At 39.5% G+C, this 25,371-nt stretch overlaps 1 protein-coding gene across 1 annotated transcript in view; it reads left to right on the forward strand.

Annotated features, from left to right (window-relative positions):
* The window catches only part of CABLES1 (Cdk5 and Abl enzyme substrate 1), a 41,267-nt gene that overhangs the window by 6,477 nt on the left and 9,419 nt on the right, over nucleotides 1-25,371 (forward strand). The window contains exons 2-7 of the mRNA XM_048507219.1: nucleotides 8,418-8,489; nucleotides 10,632-10,724; nucleotides 12,886-12,963; nucleotides 17,908-18,010; nucleotides 18,221-18,377; nucleotides 19,547-19,650. Of these exons, the coding sequence (XP_048363176.1) occupies nucleotides 8,418-8,489; nucleotides 10,632-10,724; nucleotides 12,886-12,963; nucleotides 17,908-18,010; nucleotides 18,221-18,377; nucleotides 19,547-19,650 (607 nt within the window). The remainder of the gene's footprint in view (nucleotides 1-8,417; nucleotides 8,490-10,631; nucleotides 10,725-12,885; nucleotides 12,964-17,907; nucleotides 18,011-18,220; nucleotides 18,378-19,546; nucleotides 19,651-25,371) is intronic.

Raw genomic sequence — 25,371 nt, forward strand, 5'->3', positions numbered from 1 at the left:
ATGGTAAAACAAGTCACTAAAATCTTTAAAACAGTGGTAACAAACATTAATAGTAATCCATAAAATAGCTTAAAACTCATAAAACAGCAATGAAATAAATGAAAACTATTTTCTGTCCACCATGAAGAGTATTGAGGTACACATAAAAATTCATAGTGAATGGGCATCCCTCCAAAAGTTGAAATCAGGACTGCATGAGTCTTTCTCCCAAGTTTCCATGAAACTTTGATAGCATGAAGACAGGGTGCAGACTCTACTGTGCTTGGGGCTGCTTGCTTTCATTCAGCATTCAGCCTAACAATGGTAGGGAAATTCCTCAATAAGGCCCGGGATTTGGAATTTTGAATGTAGTAATCCATTTTCTTTTGGGTCCTACTACTTTAATTTGTATATTGTGTTTAGATTGGTGAAATGATCAACTGCATTTGAACCTCCTTTTTACGTGTGTTTACTATTGAAATGCTGTCAAATACATTTGTTATTGTCACATATTATTTCATTTTCCTCACCATGGTTTTGTTGGAGGTTGCAGGAAGGTATGAAATATTTATTCTAGCAATAGCCACTGACTTCTGCTAGGGACTGTGCCTGTGAAATAGGTAGGATTTCTTGTGTGTTTTCCAGAAGAATTATAGCCCCAGATGGCTGCTTTTAAAGTTCTCCCTTTGCCATTTTAAGCATTAATTTTGGATGGATTAAAATTTTGTGGCCAACTATCTTTCTCTATCAAGCGATCATATTGTCTCATCAGTTATCTATATGGTCAAAATGGCATTATTGATACTAGGTAAATTGAACTGGTGTAAATCTCCCTTTTGCTTTGGTATAGAAACAGTAGTTTGTTGTTGACATGAACCGTTCTGTATACAGGACATTTTCATGCAATAATGATCTGCAGCATTTCTAATACTCCTGTGCAACCTTGTAGAACTTCGTTGTAGAATTTCTCTTCCTTTCTTGGGCTGTTGTCTTCAGTTTACATAAGATGCCTTTATTTATATTCTACTGTTATCCCCATTGTGAACTCAAAGGGACAGACCAGTTTTTCCAGTTATCTTCTTTAGCTGTCAGTCTTCTCTTCATTTGGTCTCTTCCTCCTCCTGGTCTCCAAGGGCCATGTCATTTTGATTTGCTGTATTTTTAAGGACCTAAGTAGTTTGCACTCTGAGCTGGATAGTTCAGGCTAGCCTGATCTCATCAGATCTCAGAAGCTAACCAGGTCAGAAAAAAGAGTGACCCAGGTCAGGAAAAAAGAATGTCCTGAGAGAATAAAATAGTCACATACTGGTTTGTGAATATTGTGATTTTTAATGACAGATTTATGTCAATTTATTCTTTATGTAGTGACTGACCTGTTTCCTACGAGGAGAGCGAAATAGCATTGTTGATGTTTATATCAAACTGGAGCATGAGCAAGTAAATAAACCTAAGAAGATCTAGCAATATTATTAACCTTGTAATGAGAGTATATGTGGAAACAAAGCTAGTATCTTGGCTTGTTGTAGGATCTAAGCTCTGAGAATGGTAGCCTGCTGTTGATGCTAAGAAGCTATTTCAGATTAGGCAACTGTCTGCAAGGGAGCTCTGCTCCCCTCCCCAACTTGGGAAGGAGAAATAGCCTTACCTGGATGGGATCATTGATACATTGGATTGAACTGCAGGTGACAACCAGTGGTGTTCTGCAGTTAATCTATTTTGGGGTTGTTATCTCTGGATAACAGTCTGGGTTTATCAGACTGGTTTTTTTTACTATACCTGTGCAATAAATCAATCTCAACAATGTCTGTAGTAAATCCTTCAGATGTGAGTCCTTGCCTAAAGAACTGGAACAAACTGGCCTGTAACATAGGCCAATTTTGCACAGCAAATGTATAATGGATTGCAGTCATGATAAAGGAACCCATTTTCCTGTTTCATGCGTTCCATGCTGGTATCGATGGGAACCCACTGGAACAATCCGGGTTTCTGTCATGCCTTCACACAGAGACACTTAAAAAAAAATTCCGGCAAAACATGTGTAGCTACGCAGGCGTGCAGAAATGAACTCCCACAGCCCTGCTGATTGTCCCACGATATGATCGACTGTTGCTATGCAGATGAAACCTGCAAAAATATATTTTAAAAGGAAAAGGGTCCTCCCTGCAATGGTAGGGCAGTGGCAGATGGATTTGCCCTGCTGTGGATGGCCCAGTGGAAGGGAGGGAAATAAAGCACCTCCTGTGTGGCCGTTCACTTGGGAACGGCTCCAATCCGAGATTTTTCAAAAGGATTGCTAGTTCAGCAATTTTCAAAAAACCCACGTTGGGGGAAATAAAATGGGGCAGGCTCCTAGGCTTTGTCAGCAATGCGCCAGCAAGCGGCAGTCCGCAATTAAGCCAGCCCTTTAGGACTTCTCAGTGGCGGGAGGCTTTTCGACCTCCCCACAACACCAGGAAGCCTCTTTGGAAGCAGTAGCTGAAGCGCCATGGCCAGCTGCCCGGCTCGCGGAGGGGCTGCAGATGTTACAACTGTCACATGGTTCTGAACCAATGAAGGTGAATAAAGCCTTCTGTATTTGTGTGCTCAATGAACATGCTCGATGAACATAAGATTTCATGCACACCTGCTATTGGCTATATTGTTATTTGTTTTTATGAAGTGTTTGATGAACATAAGATTTCATGTACACCTGCTATTGGCTATATTGTTGTTTGTTTTTATGAAGTGTTACTTTTATTATTGTTACTTGCCTCTGTCCCAAGAAAGTATATAAATATTTTAAATAAACTCTTGAACTTTGGAGTTGCAGACTCCTGGATGGATATTACATATATACTATTTTCATGTTCATTTGTTTGCGTGCAATGCTGGGACCAATTCCTTGAATTTTTGAAAGTGCTTCTCAGTTGGATCCTCAGTCACTTAGAAGAGATTTTATGCCAGAGCACCTGTCTGATTATCTAACTCGCATCTCATCTGACAAATTGTCTTTTCCCCCCTTACAATTACAGCTTTACAGGGTTTTTTATAGTCTGGTTTTCAGACTATATTTTTGTTCGCCGCCTACTTTTATTTGCTCTTTCGGATGCTAATGTGTGTAAAATGAAAGCATCCATCCACGTATGCTTCACTTTCCTGTCTCTAAAAACTGTTGTATCATGAATATTGCAAAGTTAATGATCAATACCAAGATTAATCAAAATGATTCATTTCAAGGATTTAATATAATTCATAAGGCTATTTTAGAGAATAAATTGTTATCTCTAGTATCCCTTTGAGATTTGGAGAAATTATCTGAAATACTTTTGACCTGTTTGTTTAAAATATATACGCCCACATTATTTTTAATGCCTTCAAAAAAGAGTTCTAAAATACAATTGAGCAATGTCAAACAATAAAAACCAACATACAGCTGTCGAGCAAACAGGAGTAGCAGAATCCTTGATCAAAGATCCTGCATAATAGGAGTGTCTTAATCAGACCATTAAAGCCAAAAGAGTTGCTGCTGTGTGTGTGTGTATATGTGTTGGATATTCCACAAGAGAGGCACTCTCAACAGAAAATAGCCTAACCTGCTTACCAGGTGGCTCACTTGGGTGGGTGGGTGGGGGTGCCTAGAGCAAAGTCTTGGATGATTATCTCAGACATTGGAAAGGTTAATATGGGAGCAGACGCTCTTTCAGATTAGCATCTTCATGATGTAAAAGATTAGCATCTTCATGATAGGTTCCTTATTTTGAAATCCTGCTTTTTTCACACACAGAACAGATTGTTATCCTGGTTACTTGTTGCATATTTGGAATACTTCCATTCCAGTACAGCCATAAAATTTGGCCTGCTATATGGGATGTCCATTAAAATATCTAACATAGCAGGTCAAGGATGGATGACTGATGAGTTAGTTTGTTCTGTGGTGAGAATTTAATAGGTAAAGAGCCTTGCATCATAGGAACTGGTACTAGGTGACCTGCTTTAGTTTTCCAGCCCCATGGATCCAAATGATTAACTTTCTACTTTAGTAACATGCCTGTCTTATATTTTGTTCTTCTTTATCTCCAAGATGTTCTGGCCTTATTTACTCTAAGAGGGTGTGGCTAAATTTTATCCTAATAGGATTCCTGTGAGATAGGTTAGGCCAACAGATTGTTTCTGGCCCAAATGTTCACAATGAACCTATGGTAGAATGATGATCTTTGATCTTCTCACGCTTATTCCAGAAACATAATCCGTGTAATGCCATTTGTTGAGTGAAAAGAAACAAAAAGATTAAGACATAAACATATGGGCGCAATATGAATACGTTAAAACATAAATGTAAACAAATATAGGAAAATAGAGAGATTTGTTACAATATTCCTAAAAAAGTATCTTGGCCCAAATAATAGCCTCACAAATGTATGTATTATTGTCCCTAACCAGATGCATTTTGGTTCAGTGGTCTTTTTCAGTAGTCAGATAACATTAATCATCCTGAAGAACCCCATATATTACAATAATACATTCAAGTTGAAATAATAATAATAATTCTCTGTGACCAAAGATAGAGATATCAGCCCAAGGCCTTGGAAGGGCTTGGCTCTATTAACTTGCAGCTCCTCTCAAGGAGCCAGCTCCTGGTCTAGAGAGTTTTCTGGGTCTGTATCTGAGTCCTCGTCTCCCAGGGACTGGCTCATGACATTTCAAGTTGGAGAGATACGTTGTAGCTCCTTACCTGACAAACATGGTAATTTGAAATATGAATAGTAATTACGTTGACAGTAGAGTGAGTGAATAACAGAGTACTCCAAAATTCTGAATTAGCTATGAATGAGAACACAGCACTTGTTGACAGTGATGGTGCTTACCGCACACTATTATAATTTATATTTGGTAATTGACATCTTGCTTGTGGAAACCTCTCAGCAGGAAGCTGTCTGTACTATCTTAACATTTAATAATTATTTGTCTAAGAATGAGAAGAAATAATGTCTTCAGTACCATTTTATATGCAAAACTGATCTCTAATAATTTGCTCCTTAGGTCTGTTTCCTTTCTGCTCTTGAATTGCTTCACTATATGGTAGGGGTAGGCAAAAGAAAGGGCAGTCAGTAACACTGGCATTTTCCCTGTGAAGTGCTTCCTCAATTTGTGACCAATAAATGCCTAAGAAAAAAAATAAATCTGTCTACGTATGACTTCAGAGCCTTTGACATCAGTTTCCACTTTACTCATTATTATCATTTTCTCATACTAGGTGGTATGATTACATACATCCCTGACACTAACAAGCAGTTGTGGTTCTTTCTATGCTGCTAATTTAAATAGAGCTTGCTAACCTCATCTAGATAATATGATGCAAAGTTATGCTGTGGTACTTGGCTAGCTGTACCTTGTACTCTGAATTGCTAACATTTTATTCAGATTTATAACTAGGGATGCTGCCAAATTTCGCAACCCCACTATTCTAATTCAAAAGTTCCATTTTGATTTTGCTTCTCCCTTATGCTAATCCAATCTATGGAACATTCGTTTTGTGCCACTCTCTATTTCCTCACACCAAAATTTCCCATTAAACTTATACAATCTTAACATTACGTTTGAGGCAATTGTATAAAAGTAGCATAATTTTTTTAAATATCAGCAAAGGAAATGAGTGAAATGAGAAGAAGCTGGCCATAGTAATTGCCATACCAATAAATCAACTAGAATAGCAAGGAATTATTTCTGATTGCTGTTTTGAGCAGTCAAGGAAAGAAAAATTGGAGAACAAATGTCCTTGGAGGTGGGGCCTTGGGCAAAGAACATTGATTGTCAAATGTGTCATACACTGAGAAAAATGGCCAAGAATTGACATTGCATGCACAAATGAACGGCAGTCAAGCACAGGATCTCTGTAGTCACATAACACAATGAAAGTGCCATGGAAGTAGAAATGCTTTCTCGACAGCATTGCCAATATGATAATTTTACAAATATTTACTCATGGTATCCCATATCTGTATATGTTTCCACCATTGTAGTGGGCATTCTCACTTGTCTTTTGTGTAAAATATAAAGACATTTAATTGCTAGGACAGGGTGTGCCTCAAAATTCTTTTATGTTATGCAAATTGGGAAAATATGTTAGCATTTGACGTTTAGACAATTATGCAAGCAAAACTGCCTGCTGACCTAACATTATTTGTGTTTTTTATGGTGCTGATACTGGCATATCTCAGCTGAAACACGTGTTTGCTGTTTTTTCAACTCATGAGATTAAATTACTTAATGCAGTTCTTGTTCCGAAGAGATAATGTCATGAGACTTATTGGAAGCTGTCGGAGGTGAACAGAGGTTGTATGGTTTTGTATATAAGCCTTCTCTCTCTTCAAAATAAACAATCAGTAGGAATAAAATTTAGTACAATCACTTAAGAGCAAAAGATCAAAACAGCACCTGAACCAGCAGAGTTTATTCTTGCTATCTTCCTGGGACCATGACTAAAAAACTTTGCATATTTGACCAGGTTATTTGGTCTTTGTTGGACATAATTAAATTAGTTTCAGCAACTTCCTGATTCTTTAGCATTACTAAGGAATTATTTAGCTTGCCCCTTACATATTCCAGTTATGCTCATATTTTCTGAGGAGCGTATTTCTAATAGGTTTTTTTAAAAACTGGGCAAACTCTTGGACTGTCACTCCTCAAGTGCTCCAGTGAAGCACATTAAAAGTAGCTTTGAAATGTGCTTCTTCCAGAAACAAGAATGTTTTCTCTTTAGCTGTGATTTTCCTCCCATATTTCAAAAATAATACAATTGAAACCTTTTTTTAAAATAGAAACTATTCAGTAAACCGGAACAATAGACATTAGCACACAAATAATAGCTATACATAAAAATGAAATATGACTATTTTTTAAAAAATTAAGTTTTAATTTTACATTATTAAAAAGGTCAACTTTATTTGTTCATTTTTCTTGCACAAATATAGCAAAGATTCTTACTCAGCACATACTCTTTGCATTAGAACTCTTCAGGAGCAATGTAGCATTTTCTTATTATCTAGATTAAAATCTTGTTCAGGTAAACTATTGGAGTAAAGACTGGACCCGTCAAACTTTCTGTCACCCTTCCTTAATTTCAATGTCAGTCAGGAGCCTGACCTTTGCAGTCCCTTTAGCGTGGTCTGCCGTGCTGTAGTCCACAACTCTCTGTGGAAGATTTTCACAGCATGTTGGAGAAGGGCAAGGCAAGATTTCTTGCTCCTCCAATGCTGTCACAAGCAGTTATCCAAGAATCAATTTCTAAATTATTTCTTAAAGTACTGATTAGCTCCTTCATAAGGATTTGATGTATATCTTTACTTAAACCTTCTCTTGCTGTAGGCATGTTTCGTTAATGTTGACTTTCTATGTCAAAAAATCAATACAAATGAATGTTTAAAGATATTCAGGACTGAGAACATAAAATGCAGCGTTAATTGTGCGTTTTCTCTTTTGTATCCCCTCATCCTCAGCACTACAAATCCTTTTTTGGTTAAGTTTCATTGTACCTCCAGTCACCCATCCTCTCTCTCTTTAATCGCCTCTCCTCTTTCTTTTTCTGGGGCTTTCTTAAAAAGCTAATTGGAACCATAACATAGGAAAGAAGATGTGAAGCGCAGTAGAAAGAAGGGTGAGCTGACCAACATGATAAAAAAACTCATATGTATCATGAAGATTTCGTCCAAAGACTAATGGACTAGATTTTGGTTGTAAATAAAAGCCTTCTGAAAACCCTTCAGTGGCTGCTTAAAACCTCTGAAAAGTGGAGTGAATAGAAGATTTGAAAGTACATTCTAAATTCTTATTTTGTCTTTCATTCATGCTGCATTCTGTGATCCTATTTGAATATAACAATAGGTAATGCTACTCTAATATTATAAGAAATGGAGTCAAGAACTGCTGTGTGGTAGCAGATGCTTAGGCAAGTACAGTTACCCAGCTGTGAGCTGAAGAGCAGGCATTATTTACCTTTGAACACATGCATCAAAATGGGATTATGTAGTTGAGCTGTTGTTGGTTGGTCCTCCTTAGTTCTTCCTTCCTTTCTCCCCTTTCGTCTGAAATAGCTAGTCTGTGGCATGAGACATTTGAGGGTTTGCAGATACAAGTTTTGTTGTATGATTGCTTTGGTTTGTGCTATCCACATCAAAGCAGACAAGCTTCATTTTATTGACTTATGGAAATGTAACTCACATCAGCAACTCGCTTCGATTCAAGTAATTTTTTAAAAAACTGCTCTCCTTTAGGATGGGATCAGAGGGCAGCCATGTTGGTCTACAGTAGAGCAACTACACTTGAGTCCCATGGAACCTTAGAAACCAACAAAAATTTCGGGGTATGAGCTTTCAAGAGTCAAAGGTCTCTTTGTCAGATTCTAGCTCAGTTTTTTTTGTTTTTTACATGAGGTTTCAGTATTTAATATTTTCCTCCTACAGACGACGATTGATTTCCCAGAGATCTTCATTGGAGACTTTGGAAGACATTGAGGAAAATGCTCCCTTAAGGCGGTAATGTTGCATAGTGACTAAATGTTTTTTTTTTTCTGGAATACACATACTGCATGTTATTCTTTTTGGTGTATCTGTTCAGTAAGAACTGAATGATAAGTTTGCATCCACTGAATCAAATCTGCAATGACAGTATTTCTGTGAACCAAATCTGGTACAAAATACATATGATTTTTCTTTTATATGACAATCTTAGAGTGAATTAATCTCACCAGATGAAGCATGGGATGCTTGAACTAGATTCCCATGGACACTAAAAGCCAACTCAGAGGGGCAAGACATGGATGAATATTGTACAGGGCTGTAGAGAGAGGTTGTCGCATGGTGTACATGGAAGTTGTAGGGGCCAGAGCTTGAGAGCGAGCATGCAAAGAGGCCAGCAAAGCTGCATATGGAAAGTGGTGCTTAGGAATTCTGTGGAACTTAAAGGGGAAAGCAAAGGTGCAATTTGTGTGTCTGTTCCACACTAGAAGACATACGTGTGGTGTGATTTCATGGGTAGACAGAGCAGTTTTGTCTTAAGGAAGCTGCATTCTTTGCAGCAAATGATAAATACGGTAGTTCATTTAAAACTTTTTCCTCTGATGACCTCCCTTTATAAGTTCCTAGTACAGATTGTACTGCTTTGGAAGGCTAACTACAGAGGCAAAGCGCTCTCTCTCTCTCTCTCTCTCTCTCTCTCTCTCTCTGTGTGTGTGTGTGTGTGTGTGTGTGTGTGTGTGTGTGTGTGATGCACCAGGCACGCGCCCCTGTGGGGGTGTGGCGGGGCGTTCCAGGGTGGGGGGGAGGATGCACCGGTGCACCGGCCGCTTTTCCCCCTTGCTACGTCCCTGGCTAACTATGAACCTTTACAAAATAATTAGTCTTCATCTGGCAAGTAGCTATAATAAGATGTAGACAGAGTTTAAAGAAACACAAACAGTTGTTTTCTTTACTTCGTGATCACCCGAATCTGCCTTATACTTTAAGAGACTAGAGGTCTATTGGTCAGTGTTAACTACTGTGACTGGCAGCTGCTGTCCAGGGTGTTATGCAGAGATCTTCCAAATCCTCTATTATCAGCTCATAGTAGGGGTCTGAACCTAAGACCTTTTGTGTGCAAAGCACATACTCTAACCATGGGTACGTTCCACTCAGCATACAAAGAGTACAAATAGCAGAACTATTTGCAAAATAAACCAGAGCCTTTGGGTGGAAAAATACTATCTGGGGAATGTGTACAAGCCGTTTGTTCTGAATCACCACCTGGTCACTTAAAGGCGATTTCTCATTGTGAGTGGCAGCCAGGTAAAACTGTTACAAGCCACTCTTTTTCCCTATTGTGTCTACATCAACAATTACCTGTGTTAATGCTCAAGAATATTACTATTTTACTACTGCCCCTGCTGCCATTTTTTCTCCTGAGCTCTTTCACTCCCAGGCTGGTACAAGTCTCTTTGTTGAACTTTCAGGAATCTACGCTTTCATGGCTTTGTGATAACATGGCTTTTGATCTGCAATTTGAACAGACTTGTATAAAAACATGCCCTAATGACTGTAAAGGTGGCCGTTCCTTAGCTTAATCCAGATACTGCAGACCCAGATTCAAATTCCCATTCTGGCATGCGAACTCAGTGGGTAATTCAGTGGGGCATATTTTGGCATATTATCATACGCACTCATCTTAATTTAACACTCAGCTCTGAAAAGTCTCCACCTGCAGTCTGAAGTGGTGAAACTCATTCTACCCCCTCAATCTCCTGCGCGCACATGCGCGCGCACACACATATGAATATAACATAGGGAAATGAAAAAAGAAGGAGCAGAAATTGTTTTAGACAAGATCTTACATTTTATTAGGAAGAAACTTTTGACTTGTTCTGAACAGACATAGAAAACATTTTTGATAGGGAAATAGATGCATCCTTTTCATAATACCATTGCTTTGTAAGATGTGTAACAGTATGTTCTTTTTTCCTTTCTGGTATGTGTTGTTTCTTGTTTCATGTTTCTTATGTCTCCTTGCTTCTTTATTATTTTTATTATTGCTGCTGACTCCCTGAGTCAGAGAGGGTACAGAGTGATAGTTTGTCTTTCTTGCTTTTGATGAGATTTTTCAGAAGCTGTAGAAGTTCTAAATGTTTCTCTTGCTCTATTTTTCAGATGCCGGACTCTGTCTGGCTCACCCAGACCAAAGAACTTTAAGAAGGTTCATTTCATCAAGAACATGCAGCAGAATGATACGAGGAATGGCAGGTAACATTAATTTGTTCAGAGGTAGGGACAGAATGGCAACATTCTGGTTATGCCAGGGGAAATCTTTCAACTGTGCCCAGACTGGTTTTATTTCAGTATGCAGAGCCTGAGAAAGAATCAGCACCTTTATAATATGTACAGAGGAATACATGCCTATGAATGCCAGTGAACCCCTTCCACATCTGGCAATACATCAAGAAAATCCTTGGATGTACAAGGATAATGATGCTCTACCCAGAGAATCTCTTACCTTTCACTTAGGGTTGAAGCCTGGGATGTGTAAGCGTAAGGCGAGTACAACAGTGCATCTTTCTGTGCCTGCCCCTGCTCTAACGGCTATACCTGGCTTTCCATATGCTGAAAGCTGCGCACTGGGCTATATGCTGCAGTAAAGCTTTGGGATCCTGTCAAAGTACAAGCTTGGTACAAATTCTGTTCATAGTGCCAACTGTTCCTTTCCTGGCTAGACAGGATTTGGCCAGTCATCCATGTCCTGTTGGTTTGTTGCAGTATATTGTTTGTGGGCACCGCCTTTGGAAGCTTCAACTGGTACGGAACTATGCAGCAGGATTGCTGACTGGCACAAGTCACCACAATTCAGGGAGCTTGATTTCTTGTGGACATAATTCAAATTCTAAACAGTTTGAAACCAGGGTATTAAAAAAGAATTCACGTATGAACCTGCCCATTCCTTCCCATCTTGGTTAGTGGTTAAGAGCAGATGGACTCTAATCTGGAGAACTGGGTTTGATTCCCCACTCCTCCACTTGAGTCGCAGAGTCTTATCTAGTAAACCAGTTGTTTTTCAGCTCTCCTACGTTCCCACTGGGTGACATTGGACTAGTCCCAGTTCTTTGGAACTCTCTTGGTCCCACCTACCTCACAAGGTGTCTGTTGTGGGGAGAGTAAAGGAAAGGAGTTTGTAAGTCCTTTTGAGTCTCCTTACAGAAGAGAAAGTATAAATCCAAACTCTTCTTCTTCTTCCTCAGAGACTCTTGGGCTAAAGGAACATTTATAGTCAATTAACCCCTAACATAGAAAACATTCTGCATAGCCCGCAGCAGTATTTGTATTTTCAGTTGAAAGCCTAGCGTGTCTTGTACCAACTTCATTATATATTGGGCTGTTAAATTGCATTCTTTGAAAAGACTCATGTCAGATGCTTTTGGAAACTTAATTATTGCTCTAAACTGTAGTAGTTAGTGTAATCTTGTGTGAAAACACAACAGTATGAAGCCATCTGTTTGACGCTAGATCTCATTAGTGCATAAGTAGCAGTGCCGTCATCTGCTCAGCAGGCATCAGTTATTGTGGCATTTATGAACTCTGGCCTTGAGGACCCATTTATTTCTCAACTATCCATGGCAGAGGGCTCTACTAAAAACCAAAAAAACAGTGACCTCAGGTGCCTGATCCATTAGTCATTTCTCTTGAGCTGCCTTGTCAGAGATACTTAAAAATAATGAAAGAGACAAAAATACAATGACAAATCATTTTAAGTAACCATTAAGTCAGTACACTGGTAAAAATGACTAAAGGTTTAATTATTTACCCCTCAGCAGCCTGCCGTTTTCCTAAAAAGATTATGTTTTCTCAAGCTAAATAATCATTTTGCTTGATAAAATTGTGCACATTATAAAATACTTGTTTTGAACAATTGGTAGTTTACACTGATGGCCTTTATGTGGATACGCTAAATATGAATTTCTTCTGCTTTTGTTAAGAGCCTTTAGTCAAATTTGGAGCAGTTTCCACATTATGCTGCCACTTTTTCCTGTTGCTCATTCACATCTAGAGAATCTAGTTTAGCAAGGTAATTGGGTATGCACATTGGCCCATATTCAGGGCTCATTGCTGTATCTGCACACTGGTGTACCCAGAAACCTTCCTGTTTAATGTGCAATTGATGTGGCACTCTTTGATCACGGAGTTTGAAACCAGGTGGTGGTAGCTGTTGTGTTGTATACGTGCATACAGGCTTAGGCTTACCATCTGATGTTGGAAAGCACAGTGTGCAGTGTGACCTATGACACACTGTGAATTTTGACATCGAAAAACAGAAAAAAATTTATGTCTATAACAAAAGAAGGGAAATCAAATTGTGGAAATCAGTGCATTATTAGATGTTCTATCCTGTTATTTGTTATGTTTTGTTTTCCAGAATCGTCCTCATTAGCGGCAGAAGATCCTTTTGTAGCATATTCTCGGTGCTGCCGTATCGGGACTGTAGCCATGTTGGGTAAGTATATATTTTTTCATGCTGTTGAGTTTTATGAATGTCCAATGTGTGACAGATGCACATCTCAATGTCACAGCTGTCATTTTTACAGAACAACAAATAAAAGTATTAATCTGTGATAAATTATTTGCATTTGTATGAGCAGATCCCAAAGAATGTAATGAAGTTAATCTTCCTGTATTTGGGATCCGCAGTCTGCCTTCCCTGTAAAGCTAAATGGCAGTTAGAAGCGTAATTCTTCTTTTGGGTTCTGCTACTTCCCATAATAAATATTCTAGGCCAAAAATGAACATGTTGTATAGCAAATTGTTTGCACAAGTATTATTACTGGGAGACCCTTTTTAACAAAACCAGCAAAACATTTAAGTTTTGGATATCAGTTTTGGATATCAGTAGAAGTCAAACTTTGTATGAGGTTAAAAATAATCAAAAGTAGAACTCAGCATTGTCCTAAATTCCCTAAAGGTTATGGAACTACATTCTCAGTCATTATTAGTGTTTGATGACAAATGCATTAGTTAACATTCCAATTTTGGTAAGAAAAGATGAGTTGAAGTTCATATGCATTAGGTCTTGTCAGCATGAGTTGAGTGATGGCATGTCTAGAAAAGAAACCATGCTCAAATTATAATAATTACAGAAATGTTTCATGGACTTTGGGTTGGCTTCTGTCAGCCTTTCTGCCTGTAAAAGAGGGTGGAGGACCCTGTTTTTGACCACTAGTGCTATGTGGGATCCTGTAGGACCGCATGGACAAAAGACAAGTGGGATAGAACTGTAGAGAAGGGAGGAGTTGGATGAGATTAAGGACAAAAATCAGTATGATCCAACCTTTTGGGTCTGACAGATGTGTGCTGTTTGCAGCTAAAGCTCCATTACTGCGTTAGTTATGCAACTACTGCCTTGCAGGGCAGGCAGTGACAATGCAATACTCAGCAGTATTAAACTGTTTTAAGTCTTGAGTTTGAAAGGGTATATCTCTGCTTAGGCTTGCATTATTAAAAGGTTTTTTTGCATGAAAGACATCTTAGTTTGAACATGAAATAGGGGATACTTTTTATTAATCTTCATTAGTTCTTTCATATGATGTCAAAGCATTGAATTTATAGATAGCATTGTGTTATCAGGCTTCTATCACTGCGAGAAGGTTTTGCATTCTATTTTGTTTCTAAATCTGGTTAATATTTAATTGTCTCTTAAATAATTCACTTGTTGAAGAATTCAGCTGTTGCCACTTACAGAGTGAATGCCCAGCAGGACTCACGCATGCGTTTTTATTATAGATCTGCATTTAAGTAATTGAATGAATGTGCATTTTATGGAAACAATTATGAAAATACATGCTTGAATAAGAAGTTTTTGGTTTTGGTTTGTTCTCTAAATGGCAGTACAGATCTGTATATCTCAACCAGTAAATTAAAAGATTTTTGACTGTAAATTTTAACAGAACTATAAATAGGAAACTTCTGTTCCAAGAAAAAACATAAGAACACAGTCATTTTAGGGAACACAGTCGACATGTTGTATTACTTCATGGCCAGCATATTAAAAGGAGCTCCCTCAAAACGTAAGATATTTTTGTAATTTGATCAGGTTGTGAATTCCTAACATGCATACCACAAACAAGTAAGATGATTTCAAAAATTTGAAACTTTGCACTTAAAGCATGTTGAATTTTCTAAACTGTATTCTATTGTTGTAATGGAAAATTCACTATAAAGGACAGGGCTGCAATGCTAGTTTCTTCCATTGCAGCAACTTGTAAATTTGGATCACAACTGAGTCACAAGTTCCTGTCAAAGGGTAGCCCCACGAAGCTTTCACTGAGACTTGCCCCCTCTAAATCACCTTTGAGATCAACCCACAGTATTGCTGTCTGAGCTTTTACTTTGACTTCCCACCAGCTGTGCAAGAGACGTGTCTGACATGTCACCGCTCTTCAGTAGAATAAGTCTGCGCTTGCCTTCCTTGTATCTTCCTGTTCTAATTTTGGTGAAATACAGAATCAGTGTTTTTATTGTACCTCATGCTAGGAATTTTTTAAAAAGTAAGTTTTGTTCTGTATTCAATTTAGAAATACTCTGAACTAGGATTGCCAACTCTGGGTTGGGAAATTCCTGGAGGTCTGGCAGCACAGCTTTGGGAGGGCAGGGTTTGAGGAAGGAAGAGAAACCTGTGGGATTGTGATACCATGGAGTCCATTCTCCAAGCCAGTCATTTTATCCAGGGAGTCTGATCTCTGTCGTTTATAATTCCAGGAGATCTCCAGACCCAATCTGGAGGATGACTAAAATTTGTCTATGTGGTCAGGGCAGGGGCGTAGGGGGAGAAAATGGTGCCTGGGGCAAAATGGCGCCTGGGTGCCGCCTCCGCCACCACGGCGCTGCTCCCCACTTACCTTTTTCTGTGTTGCTGCCCTAAAACACAATGCTAAGGTCAGGTGTCTTATAAAACTTTATATTTGGATTAATTATAGAAAATACAGATACCAGTAAGCATCACAGAAATGCCTCTGATTTAGTGCCTTGTTTGGTTTATTATACTGGGAAGAAAACCGTTGTTCCCTTGACCATTACTTGTATTGAAGATTTACTTTCAACAAGAACAGCAGCGCTTGTTACAGGTGGATATATTTGGTGAAATGTCTACAGTTTAGTTGTCCTAATTCTTCTGTTTGGCTAAATTACATGAATGTAGCTAAGACGTGCTGTTATGGATATTTGCATAAGAAATTACACATTACTGTTAAGAAATCTTATTTTTCTTGTTAAGTAGTGGTTATTTATACATCACAGTTCTCCTTTTTATCACTGGAAAAAAACATATTCATGAGTTGAAACTTACTGACTTCAGAAAATAATTACGTTCTTCCCTCTGAGCAATGTTGAATTCCTTTCAAAATCTGATAATTAATGAAGATAAGCTAATTGTATCATTGTTTCAAAGAGATGGTCCCTCAAGGGGGAATAAGCATCCATTAAATAAAAAATCCTGAGAATTTAAAAAGGCATGCTTATAACAGCAGTATATGTTTTGAACAGAATTAAAATAAACATCCTGCAGCAGTACTTCCCTGACATCTAATAAAACAAAAATTAAGTAAAATATAAATTTCAGATGATGTATGAACCAGCTGTTGTGTTAAAAGCATATCCGTTTTGTACCTGTTCCACAGAATCATCGTGTTATTTTCTGGAAGCATTCTCTGAGGAAAATACATCTGTGGCAAAACCTATTCTTTCCAGTTCAGGTGTTTTATTGTACTTTCACATTTAGCCTTGACCTAGTTATTGTTCTACAGTTCATTTAAAATCCATCAACATTTTACATGATTTTGTAAAAAACAAAACACTATAGAGTTTTCTAGGGATGTAAAGTCTGAAAAATCAGAAAAAAATCAGAAGATAAAAGCAGCAAACAAATCCAGTGTAGATACTGGAAAGTTTAGGAAGCTGTGGAAAACAATCTATGATATTTTTTTTCTTTTTGTTGGTGAGGGAAATTATTTTTATTAAGATCAGATTCTATTCAGTCAATTCAGTCAATTCTCAGTGGAAAAGAAATGGAAGCAGGTATCTGCATGGCAAATAGTGTAATACAAGTGTAATACCCACAAGTGTAATACCGACAAGAAACTTGTAGGGAGATTGCATCCTACCCCCTTCCTTCTCCTCCCTTACCCATTTCCCCTTCTCAGATAATCTTTCAGCCTGTCATACACACACAGTCCATAGACAAAGTTCAGTCTGAGATCAACACCCATAGTTCCTACTTGTGAGTGTCCAGTCCACAGCTCAGCCAGCAGTAAGCAGACCCGTGGCTTCCACAATGCCCTTCCCCATATGGCCGCAGGGCAGCTTACAAAAACAATCAATAACCACATCCCAGCACCACAATTAAACAGCATTGAAGATCTAAATTACAGACAATAAAACCAAAACTATTCATATCTTACAAGGAAAGAGAAGGGAAGGTGAGGGAAAAGAGGAAGAAAAAGAAGAAATAAAAATAGTGAAAGGAGAAAGAAAAGGAGACCAACTAGTTGGTTGCTATTGCCATTCCCAGTCATTGGCCTGGTGGAACTGCTCCATCTTACACACCCTGTGAAATTGTACTAAGTTCCACAGGGACCAGGACTTGCTCAACTGAGCGTTCCAAGTGGGACCAGAGCCAAAAAAGCCCTGGTTGTGAATAGCTGGACAGCTTGTGGGCCAGGTACCATCAGCATGATTGATCCACCACTTTTGAAACACATGGAAAAGCCTTAGTGAAGTAGGGGAAATCCATGAACACACTGCACTTATTTTTTTAAAAAAACCTCTGAATTTGACTTAAGGACATGGGTATATAATGTTAACTCGCAAATAGAATTTTGGTTTGTCAAGAAAGAGTTTTTCATTTGGAGAGTGAAACAATATTAGTAATATTTTGTAAGAATAATATCATAGAAAAGTGTTCAGTGAGGATATTTCAAATGTATTTAATTATTGTATCAAATCTTTTACAACCAAATGACTTTGGTTTTTGGCTTTGTATCAGTATATAAAATGTCACATTTCCAATCCATTGAACACTAGATTATACTTTAAAAAACTGGTATATGTTGGAAGGTCATGAAAATTAGAACCTAAATTAGCCTTCTAATAAATTAGCCTGTTCTGGGTGGCGAACTTGTTGCATTCTTCACCTTCCTTTTGTGTATGTGCATGCATGAGAAAGAGTATGGGTTTTTTGTGTGTGAAGATACAAATATACTACCGGTACATTATACATTTAAAATGATGTCATTGTAATGCTTATTGGGACTGAAACAATAGTATTTTTCAGAAGACACCCTCTCTGTCTAATGAATTTTTTTTTCTTGTTCAAGGGAGGAGGCAGAAGAGTCAGGGTTGTTTCATGGTCTAATCCAAAATATGTTAACCCTTGGCTCCTGCTTTTCAGAGAGATGAAAACAGAAAGTGGAAGACAATGCCATTCTACTGCAGGGGTTTGTTTGAAAGATATAGTCGGCCTGGAAGGTGTGGAATTAGGAGCAAATGGGAAGGTAAGACACTCAGCATACCAAAAATAAAAACTTCTTCAGCCAAATTTAGCAGGCTTGTATTAAGCTTGCAGCCCAAGGAAAAATGTAATATTCTCCAGATCTTTTAGGAAATAATGGCTTTTAAACAATGAATGTAAATTTGGAACATAACTCATAAAATCTGTTTACATGTCTCACTTCTGAATAAAATTGCTGGGTTTTTTTTCCTAGACTGTTTCTTATACCCAGTTTCTGTTTCCAACCAATGCCTTGGGAGCAAGGAGAAACACAATAGATTCCACTTCATCTTTCTCACAATTTCGCAATGCAAGCCATCGTAGCCTTTCATTGGGAAGGGCAAACAGCACTCAAGGAAGTATTGATGCAGGTAACGCCTTTAAATGTACACTTAGGAGGAGTAACAGTCCTTTTATGGGAGTAACATAGTAAAGATATCTTTGTGCACATTTATGCACATTCCACAAATCTATATTAATCTATTCCCTAGCCTGTGAAATATAGGTAGATAGCTACAGAGGCGTGCCGGGGGGAAATGGTGCCTGGGGATATCTGTTCTTCAGGTGCCCCTCCGGCTACATCTGGGGTGATGTCCACCCCTGGCCCTAGCCCCGCCCCCTCCCGGCTGCCTGCAGTCCCTTCTGCCCTCCCCTCTGGGGAGGACAGAAGCAACTGGAAGGCTCCGTGCTGGGGCCTTTGCTTTTATAAGCTTGGGGTGGGGCCATGACCCCAACAGGGTGGGGGCACACCCCCTGAGTTTATAAAAGCAAAGGCCCCATCACCTTCCAGTTGCTTCTGTCCTCCTGGCTTCCTTGGCCTTGCCTATGTCTATGATGACATGAGTGGGGCTGAGGGCGCCAGAAGACGACAAGGCAGCACGACTTCCTGCTGCCTTGCCGTCTTCCTAGTCACGTGGAGGCTGGATTTTGTGTCCCCCATGTGACCAGATCGGTGACACCTGGGGACAGAGGGTACCCCCTGTCCCTAGACAACTATACCAATGGATAGCTATCTTGCTTTCCCTGGTAATATTAGTTTGTGTTGTAGCAGCTGCTCATGTACCAAACCATAGTGAGCAATGGTGAGCTTTTTGCATGACCTTTGAATTCTGTTGGGTGTCCAAGGCCAGTCTCACTTGTACCTTGCTGAATAGACCTTGCCCAGTTTGTTTTGTCTCCAGTGAAGCCACTTGTTTTAAAAAATTTACACCAACTGTCATGTTTCTTCTTCGTTAGAGCTGCTTTAAAACCCATAAATTTATGTCAGGTCAGTAACTTGCTGTCCTCTCCCATCAGCATCTTCTAGCTAGTTTGTTAAATTAAATATTTGTTGACGATGGTGGTGTTAATACTTGAAGCCACTTCACTCATTGCCACTGAAAACGGCACCACTGTTCACATCCAGACCCCCTTTCTGTCTCAAATATATGTTTCCATATATATGCAAAAGAATGCAAAATAAACATCTGAGTTAATTAAACTGTACACTGGGTCCCATATAGCACCATATATGTTTAATTGGTTGCTTTGGTTGTTGTAGGCAGTGATCTTGGAGATTACATTGAATATGACCCTAATCTTTTAGATGATCCTCAATGGCCATGTGGAAAGCACAAGCGGGTATTAATATTCCCTTCATATATGGTAAGGACCATTTGATTGTTGTATTTTAAAAATTGAATTTTGCTCATAGGCTGTGTATAACTTTGACGTCGTATTTGGTTTGTTGTGTATGTTTGTGTTGAAAACGGCAAATCTGAATCCTGTAATTAAAATTACCGGGCTACCTTTTGAAAGTGTGGCCTGAGGGAGCATGAATGTCTCTTTTAGCCTTAACCTTCCATCTTCAGTATAGGGATAATAATAGTTGTCTACCTTATAGAGTTGTTTTAAAAGGATTACAATGTATATTAACTGTTGTAACAATGGAATGTACAATGGAACTGTTGTAACAATGGAATGTACAATGGAACTGTTGTAACAATGGAATGTACATTCTAAGTGTTATTCATGCATGGCTGTTTTCCCCTTGTTTTCCTAAAGGAAACCAAAACATTTTAAAAGACATTTTAAAGGTTGAATATTTTATTTTAAACTTAGTTTGATTTCCAAGATCTCTGGCCTTAAAATAGCAAATCTGAAGTTATAATAACCATAGATATAGGAAACAAATGTTATAGATGTAAACTATTTAAAGTAAAATATTCAACTTTAAGGGTTTTTTAAAGTTTAATGGTGCTTTAGTTTTATGGAAGTTTTAATGAGCTTTCATATTCAGACTCCAGGTACTTGGCTCTGAATAGTGGGTGTAGTAATAACCAAGAGTTCTTAGTGTTTTCCAGAATGGGTTGAAAAGGATGCCTTTAACTTTTGTGATGCTAATGATCTTATAACAGTGATCCTGTGTTTCTGCAAGTAAAATTTATGGAAATTAATAGGATTTTATTTGAAGCAAAAGTGCTTAGGGTGAAAGTAACAAATAGCAATCTTGCCCATTATTGCGTTATATAATTTATACCCCACCTCTTCCCCAATGTGGACTCAAAGCAGTTTATGTCATTCTCCATTCCTTAATTTTCTCCTCACAATAACCCTGTGATGTAGGCCATGCAGAGTATATCAGTGCCCAAAGTCACCTAGTAAGCTTCCATGGGAGAGTATGGATTTGAACCTGATTCTTCCAGCTCCTAGTCCAACACTCTTAACTGCTACACATACTGTCTTTCTAGCACTGATTTTCTATTGTAAATATAATTACATTGAGACAGATTGATATGCCTGGAGACTCAGGTTGATTCCCCACCCACCATTAGACGCGTGCTCCTCACGGCAAATACCCCGGGGTCCTGCAGCACTCCCCACTACACCAGCAGTGACAACGCAGTCACCCCGATTCTGGTCGGAAGTACACCTTTTTGAAACCGCGCACCAAACATGGAGCAGGGGTCCCCTCCACTTTCACTTTTGAAGTGGGGAAAAGCCGTCTGATTATCGCTATATCTTAGAGAGGATTTCAGATGTTGTCTCCTCTGGCTCACTCAAGCTCACTTCTCTTTCTGCATGACAAGTGCCATGCGTGATACAAAGACTCTTAGAAGACGATTACATCAGCAGCTTTTGCGACCAGGAATGTGCTCATGCCTGTCACACTTCGCACATAGAAGTTCCACTGTGTCTTGAATAACTCATATGGAGGGCTGTTTCAAATAGCATCTCCGTGGGGTGCTTGCTTCCAAGAAGCCAAATCATATGGCTGCTTCTGCTGTTGTTTCCCAAACTGATAAATATTGTAAATACAATAATAATATAATGTTGTCTTTACTGGAATGGGATAAATTCTGCTGTGGAATTCAGGAGATAAGGTTGTGCTGCCATTATCCGTGTGACTTTTTGGTGTACAAATTAGCCGCCATCTACCCACACAAGCACTTCGTACGTCAAGAGGGCAGACATGTGAATAAACAAAAGTGGCTGCTGCTGCCTGTAATTCCTAGTCTGACCCTTAAAGACTTTGAATACAGTAGCAGATTGGACAGAACAGAATACAGCTTTAATTACTATATTTTGCAAGTGGGCAGAGCAGAGAGTGGCCCTTGTGTCAGCATGGAACAGTTTGCTCTCTGTGTGTTGAGCTCCGGCTTGTAATTAAACGTTCATTAGTTGTCAGGCTTTTGTCATTAGAGCTTGGCAGCTACAGTCTTACATAAATTATTTTCCCTTATAGGTATGGACAGAAAGCGAGTGAGTGAAAAGGGTGCTGGGGTGGGGGTGGGGATTGGGGGGTAAACGGGGAGATACACAAAGGAGGAATAAAATGTACAGCGTAATCAGGACAAACGGCTGTTTAAATCCATTTTTTCAATTGTGTTCAAAACACAGCAGCAACAGCAAACCGTTGTTTTAGTTCTAGCTTTTTGATTAGGACTTTAATGGCCAACTAGGGACAAGATTGACCAAATGGGGACTGCAGAATTTGATATAAGAGGGAAAGGGTACTTGTAAAATGGGTGTAGTTTGTTATTTTGTAAGTAATTGGTTAACTTAAATATGTATATTCGAGGGATCATCCTGAAAAGCATTAAGAACTTTCAGTTCCTGCCTGTGAGTTGTTTGGAGGGAAGTTGGTCCAGGGTTGGGTGCTACTAACTAGTCAGTTGGTGAAAAAGGGAGCATGGGTGATATTTTCCTTCCTTGTGTTCCTTGAGGTTTTTGGGCCAAACATTCCTACATTTCTCCTGAATAACCTTTCAGGGTGTTAGAGGTGGCACTTTCTCCCTGGTGATAGAATCCAGCTGATGGCATATACTACATGAGAAATACTAAGAATGCCTTTTAGTCTGAAATTTGTCATTTGTTAATGTGATATAAGAGGATAAGAGAGAACTGCATAAAAGAACAATAGGTATATTTTCCAGTTTTATATTAGAAAAAAACACATTGCATATTTTCCTGAACTTTGCAGCCTGCAGTCTTTGAATAACCCCGCTACTCTGGCAGGCATTTCTAAGGAACAGGCAGAACAAGCGCACCCCCCACCCCCTTCTCCACTATCTCGGTTGTGTACTTTGATTCTGATGGACAATTCTGTCTGTTTCAGTATTCTTCTCTATGTGATTCTGACCAGTATCCTGATGTTGTTATCTCTGTGCAAGTCTGCTTAGCCTATCGGTTTGTAACACAGAAAGTACAGTGCAACATTTTACAATCTGGCCTTGATGCTGAACAAAGGAGAGAGCATGTGACCGGACTGCACTAGGCAATAGCTTTTGAAAGCCTGCATACTCCTGGGTATCAGTGCAGTCAAATGAATACCAGTATCAAAGAGCTTTTCTTCAGAGACTGAAATGTTCTTTAAAAAGTGATAAGTTTAATTAATCCATTCATGTTGGCACAACTGTGTTGAGGAATTGTGCATTGTATAGTTTAGAATTACAGAACGGAGCACAGAATTGTTGCAATGTTGGATCTTCGAAACGTACCTGACTGGGCAGATTAGTCTGTTCAAATATTTGCAGGTCTTAAAACTAATTCTCCACCTTTGAACAACAAATAAGCTTTAAAGAATGAGAACATTCATCCAGAGCTGCTCTTGACTTCAAGTTCAATAAGCAGCAAGTGCTCGCTTATGTTTTCCTAACTTATTTGCTGTTTCTGACATTTTTTTTTACAATAACACCTTTTATTGCCATATAAATACATAAAATAGGTTTTGCCTCTTCAGTCTTGCCAGCAAAGAAGGAATATACCAGGGGACGATATAAAGCTGGCTTATGCTGTCTTTATTCTGTAAACTCCTCATTCACAATTATATCAGTCGACATGTGTCCTCCACTAGTCCAAGCATTTCTCTATAAAACAGATCAACACCTGATTTTAATTGTAAACTCATATTTGCCCCCATGTCCCAACTATACTGAATTATCTAAACAGTGGGATTTATTTTCTAATTTTATAGAGAATCTGGAATATAAATATCCCTCAGCCAATCCCGTCCTATTTGGAGATTTAAATGCCAGAATAGGTTAGGATGATGACTCCTTGTGCGCATCAGTGGATTCAAACCAAACTGCCTCTTCGGTCAATTCCACTCTTCCACCCAAATTTTCATGCGATCAACAACTTAACAAGGCAGGCCAGCTCCTGCTCAATTTCTGTTTTACAACCAACAAAATAATATTAAATGGTTCCTTTCCTAACGGCATATTTTTCCTTGTTCCCTCTATGGCACTTTAAGGCCTCATTCCTTAAGATCTACTGTGCTCTTTCTCTCTCTCACTCACTTTTCACTTTGTCTTCCCCAAAGGCAGGAGCCACGAAATGAGTGTCTCTCTCCTCTTTCTGAATTAGTGAAGACCTAATGCAAACTTTTGGGAATCACAAGACTTAACCCAGGCCGTTTCTGCACGGCCGTAAGGGCGCCTCCACGCCGGCAAGAATTCCACCGGCGTGGAGGCGGAGGCCGTTCGCATGCAAGCATGCGGACGGCCTCCAGAGAGGCCGGCAGACGGCAGGCGGCTCCGCACGGAGCCGCCTCTTCCCCCTTCCCCGTTCCACTCACCGTGTCCCCGTCGTCGGCCTGCTGGCCGTCGCAACCCTGCCCACGCTGCCCTCCAACCTCCAGGGGTCGGAGGACAGCATGGGCGGGGCTGCGACGGCCAGCAGGCCGATGACGGGGACACGGTGAGTGGAACGGGGAAGGGAAACAGCGTGTTCCCGGCGGTGCTGTTCGCACCGCGCCGCCAGGAACACGCTGTGGAAGGAAAAACAACCCTTTAAAGGGTTGTTTTTCAGGGCGGCTTGACGCCACCCTGGGGGAGAGGTAGCGGAGTCAGGTCGGCGCTGCTGCGCCTGTGCGAATGGCTCCCTGGGGACGGCGTTTATCCCGTCCCCAGGGCGCCATTAATGGGCCGTGCGGAAACGGCCCCAGTGAAGCAGGATGTTTAATGCTTTGTCAGAGCTCCTTTCCTGCAGCTTAATTTCAGTATTATGTTTACTTGAAAGGCAGGCAACCTTGAATGTTAGGCAATCTGCCTAAAAAAAAAGTTAATGACCCCCCCCCCCCCCCCAAAAAAAAGGTTTATTGAACATAACTGTAAGATAAAGGTAAGGATATTCACCTGTGCAAGCACCAGGTCATTACTGAGCCAGAAGGCAACATCATATCACAATGTTTACCAGGATGATGGTGTTTTTTACAGGATGGGTTTCCATTGCCTTCCCCAATTACCTGCACTGTACCCCCAGCAAACTGGGTACTCATTTTAACAATCTCGAAAGGATGAAAGGCTGAGTCAATCTTGAGCTGGCTGCTTGAACCTGACTTCTGCTGGGATTGAACTCAGAGCTTTGACTGCAGTATTGCAGCTTACCATTCTGCGCTACAGGGCTCCTTGAACACAACTGTAATACATATGCAAATGTAGAAGACCTACTCTTGTGACATACCTGGAGGAAAAGAACTAGTCTTCCATTGGAGTAAGCACTGCACTAGCTATGGTCGTAAAGAACAACTGTTCCCCATATTCTTTTAAATATTTGAAAATTACAACTATCCTAACATTTTTGTTGAAGCCAATCTCTCATTAAAGGTTAATAGTCTGGGCTGTTATATCAAGCAAGCTAGTTTTCATCTCCAGGCTCAATGTAAATTATTTCTTTAAATTCACAATTGATTTGATGAAGCACTATCAGGTTTTTTTAAGTGAGTGGTTGGGTGAACTGTAAATATGTTAAACTGCTGCAATCTGGCTGTCAGTATTATCCTTTTGTGTTCCTGGCAGAAAGTCTGTGCCTTTAACTCCTGTAGTACAAGGCAGAAGTGCAACAGGTTCTGGCTGCCAATAAACATTTTTCTCAGATTAAGGC

This window comes from Sphaerodactylus townsendi, linkage group LG09, assembly GCF_021028975.2.
Source record: "Sphaerodactylus townsendi isolate TG3544 linkage group LG09, MPM_Stown_v2.3, whole genome shotgun sequence".
Taxonomy (NCBI): Eukaryota; Metazoa; Chordata; class Lepidosauria; order Squamata; family Sphaerodactylidae; genus Sphaerodactylus; species Sphaerodactylus townsendi.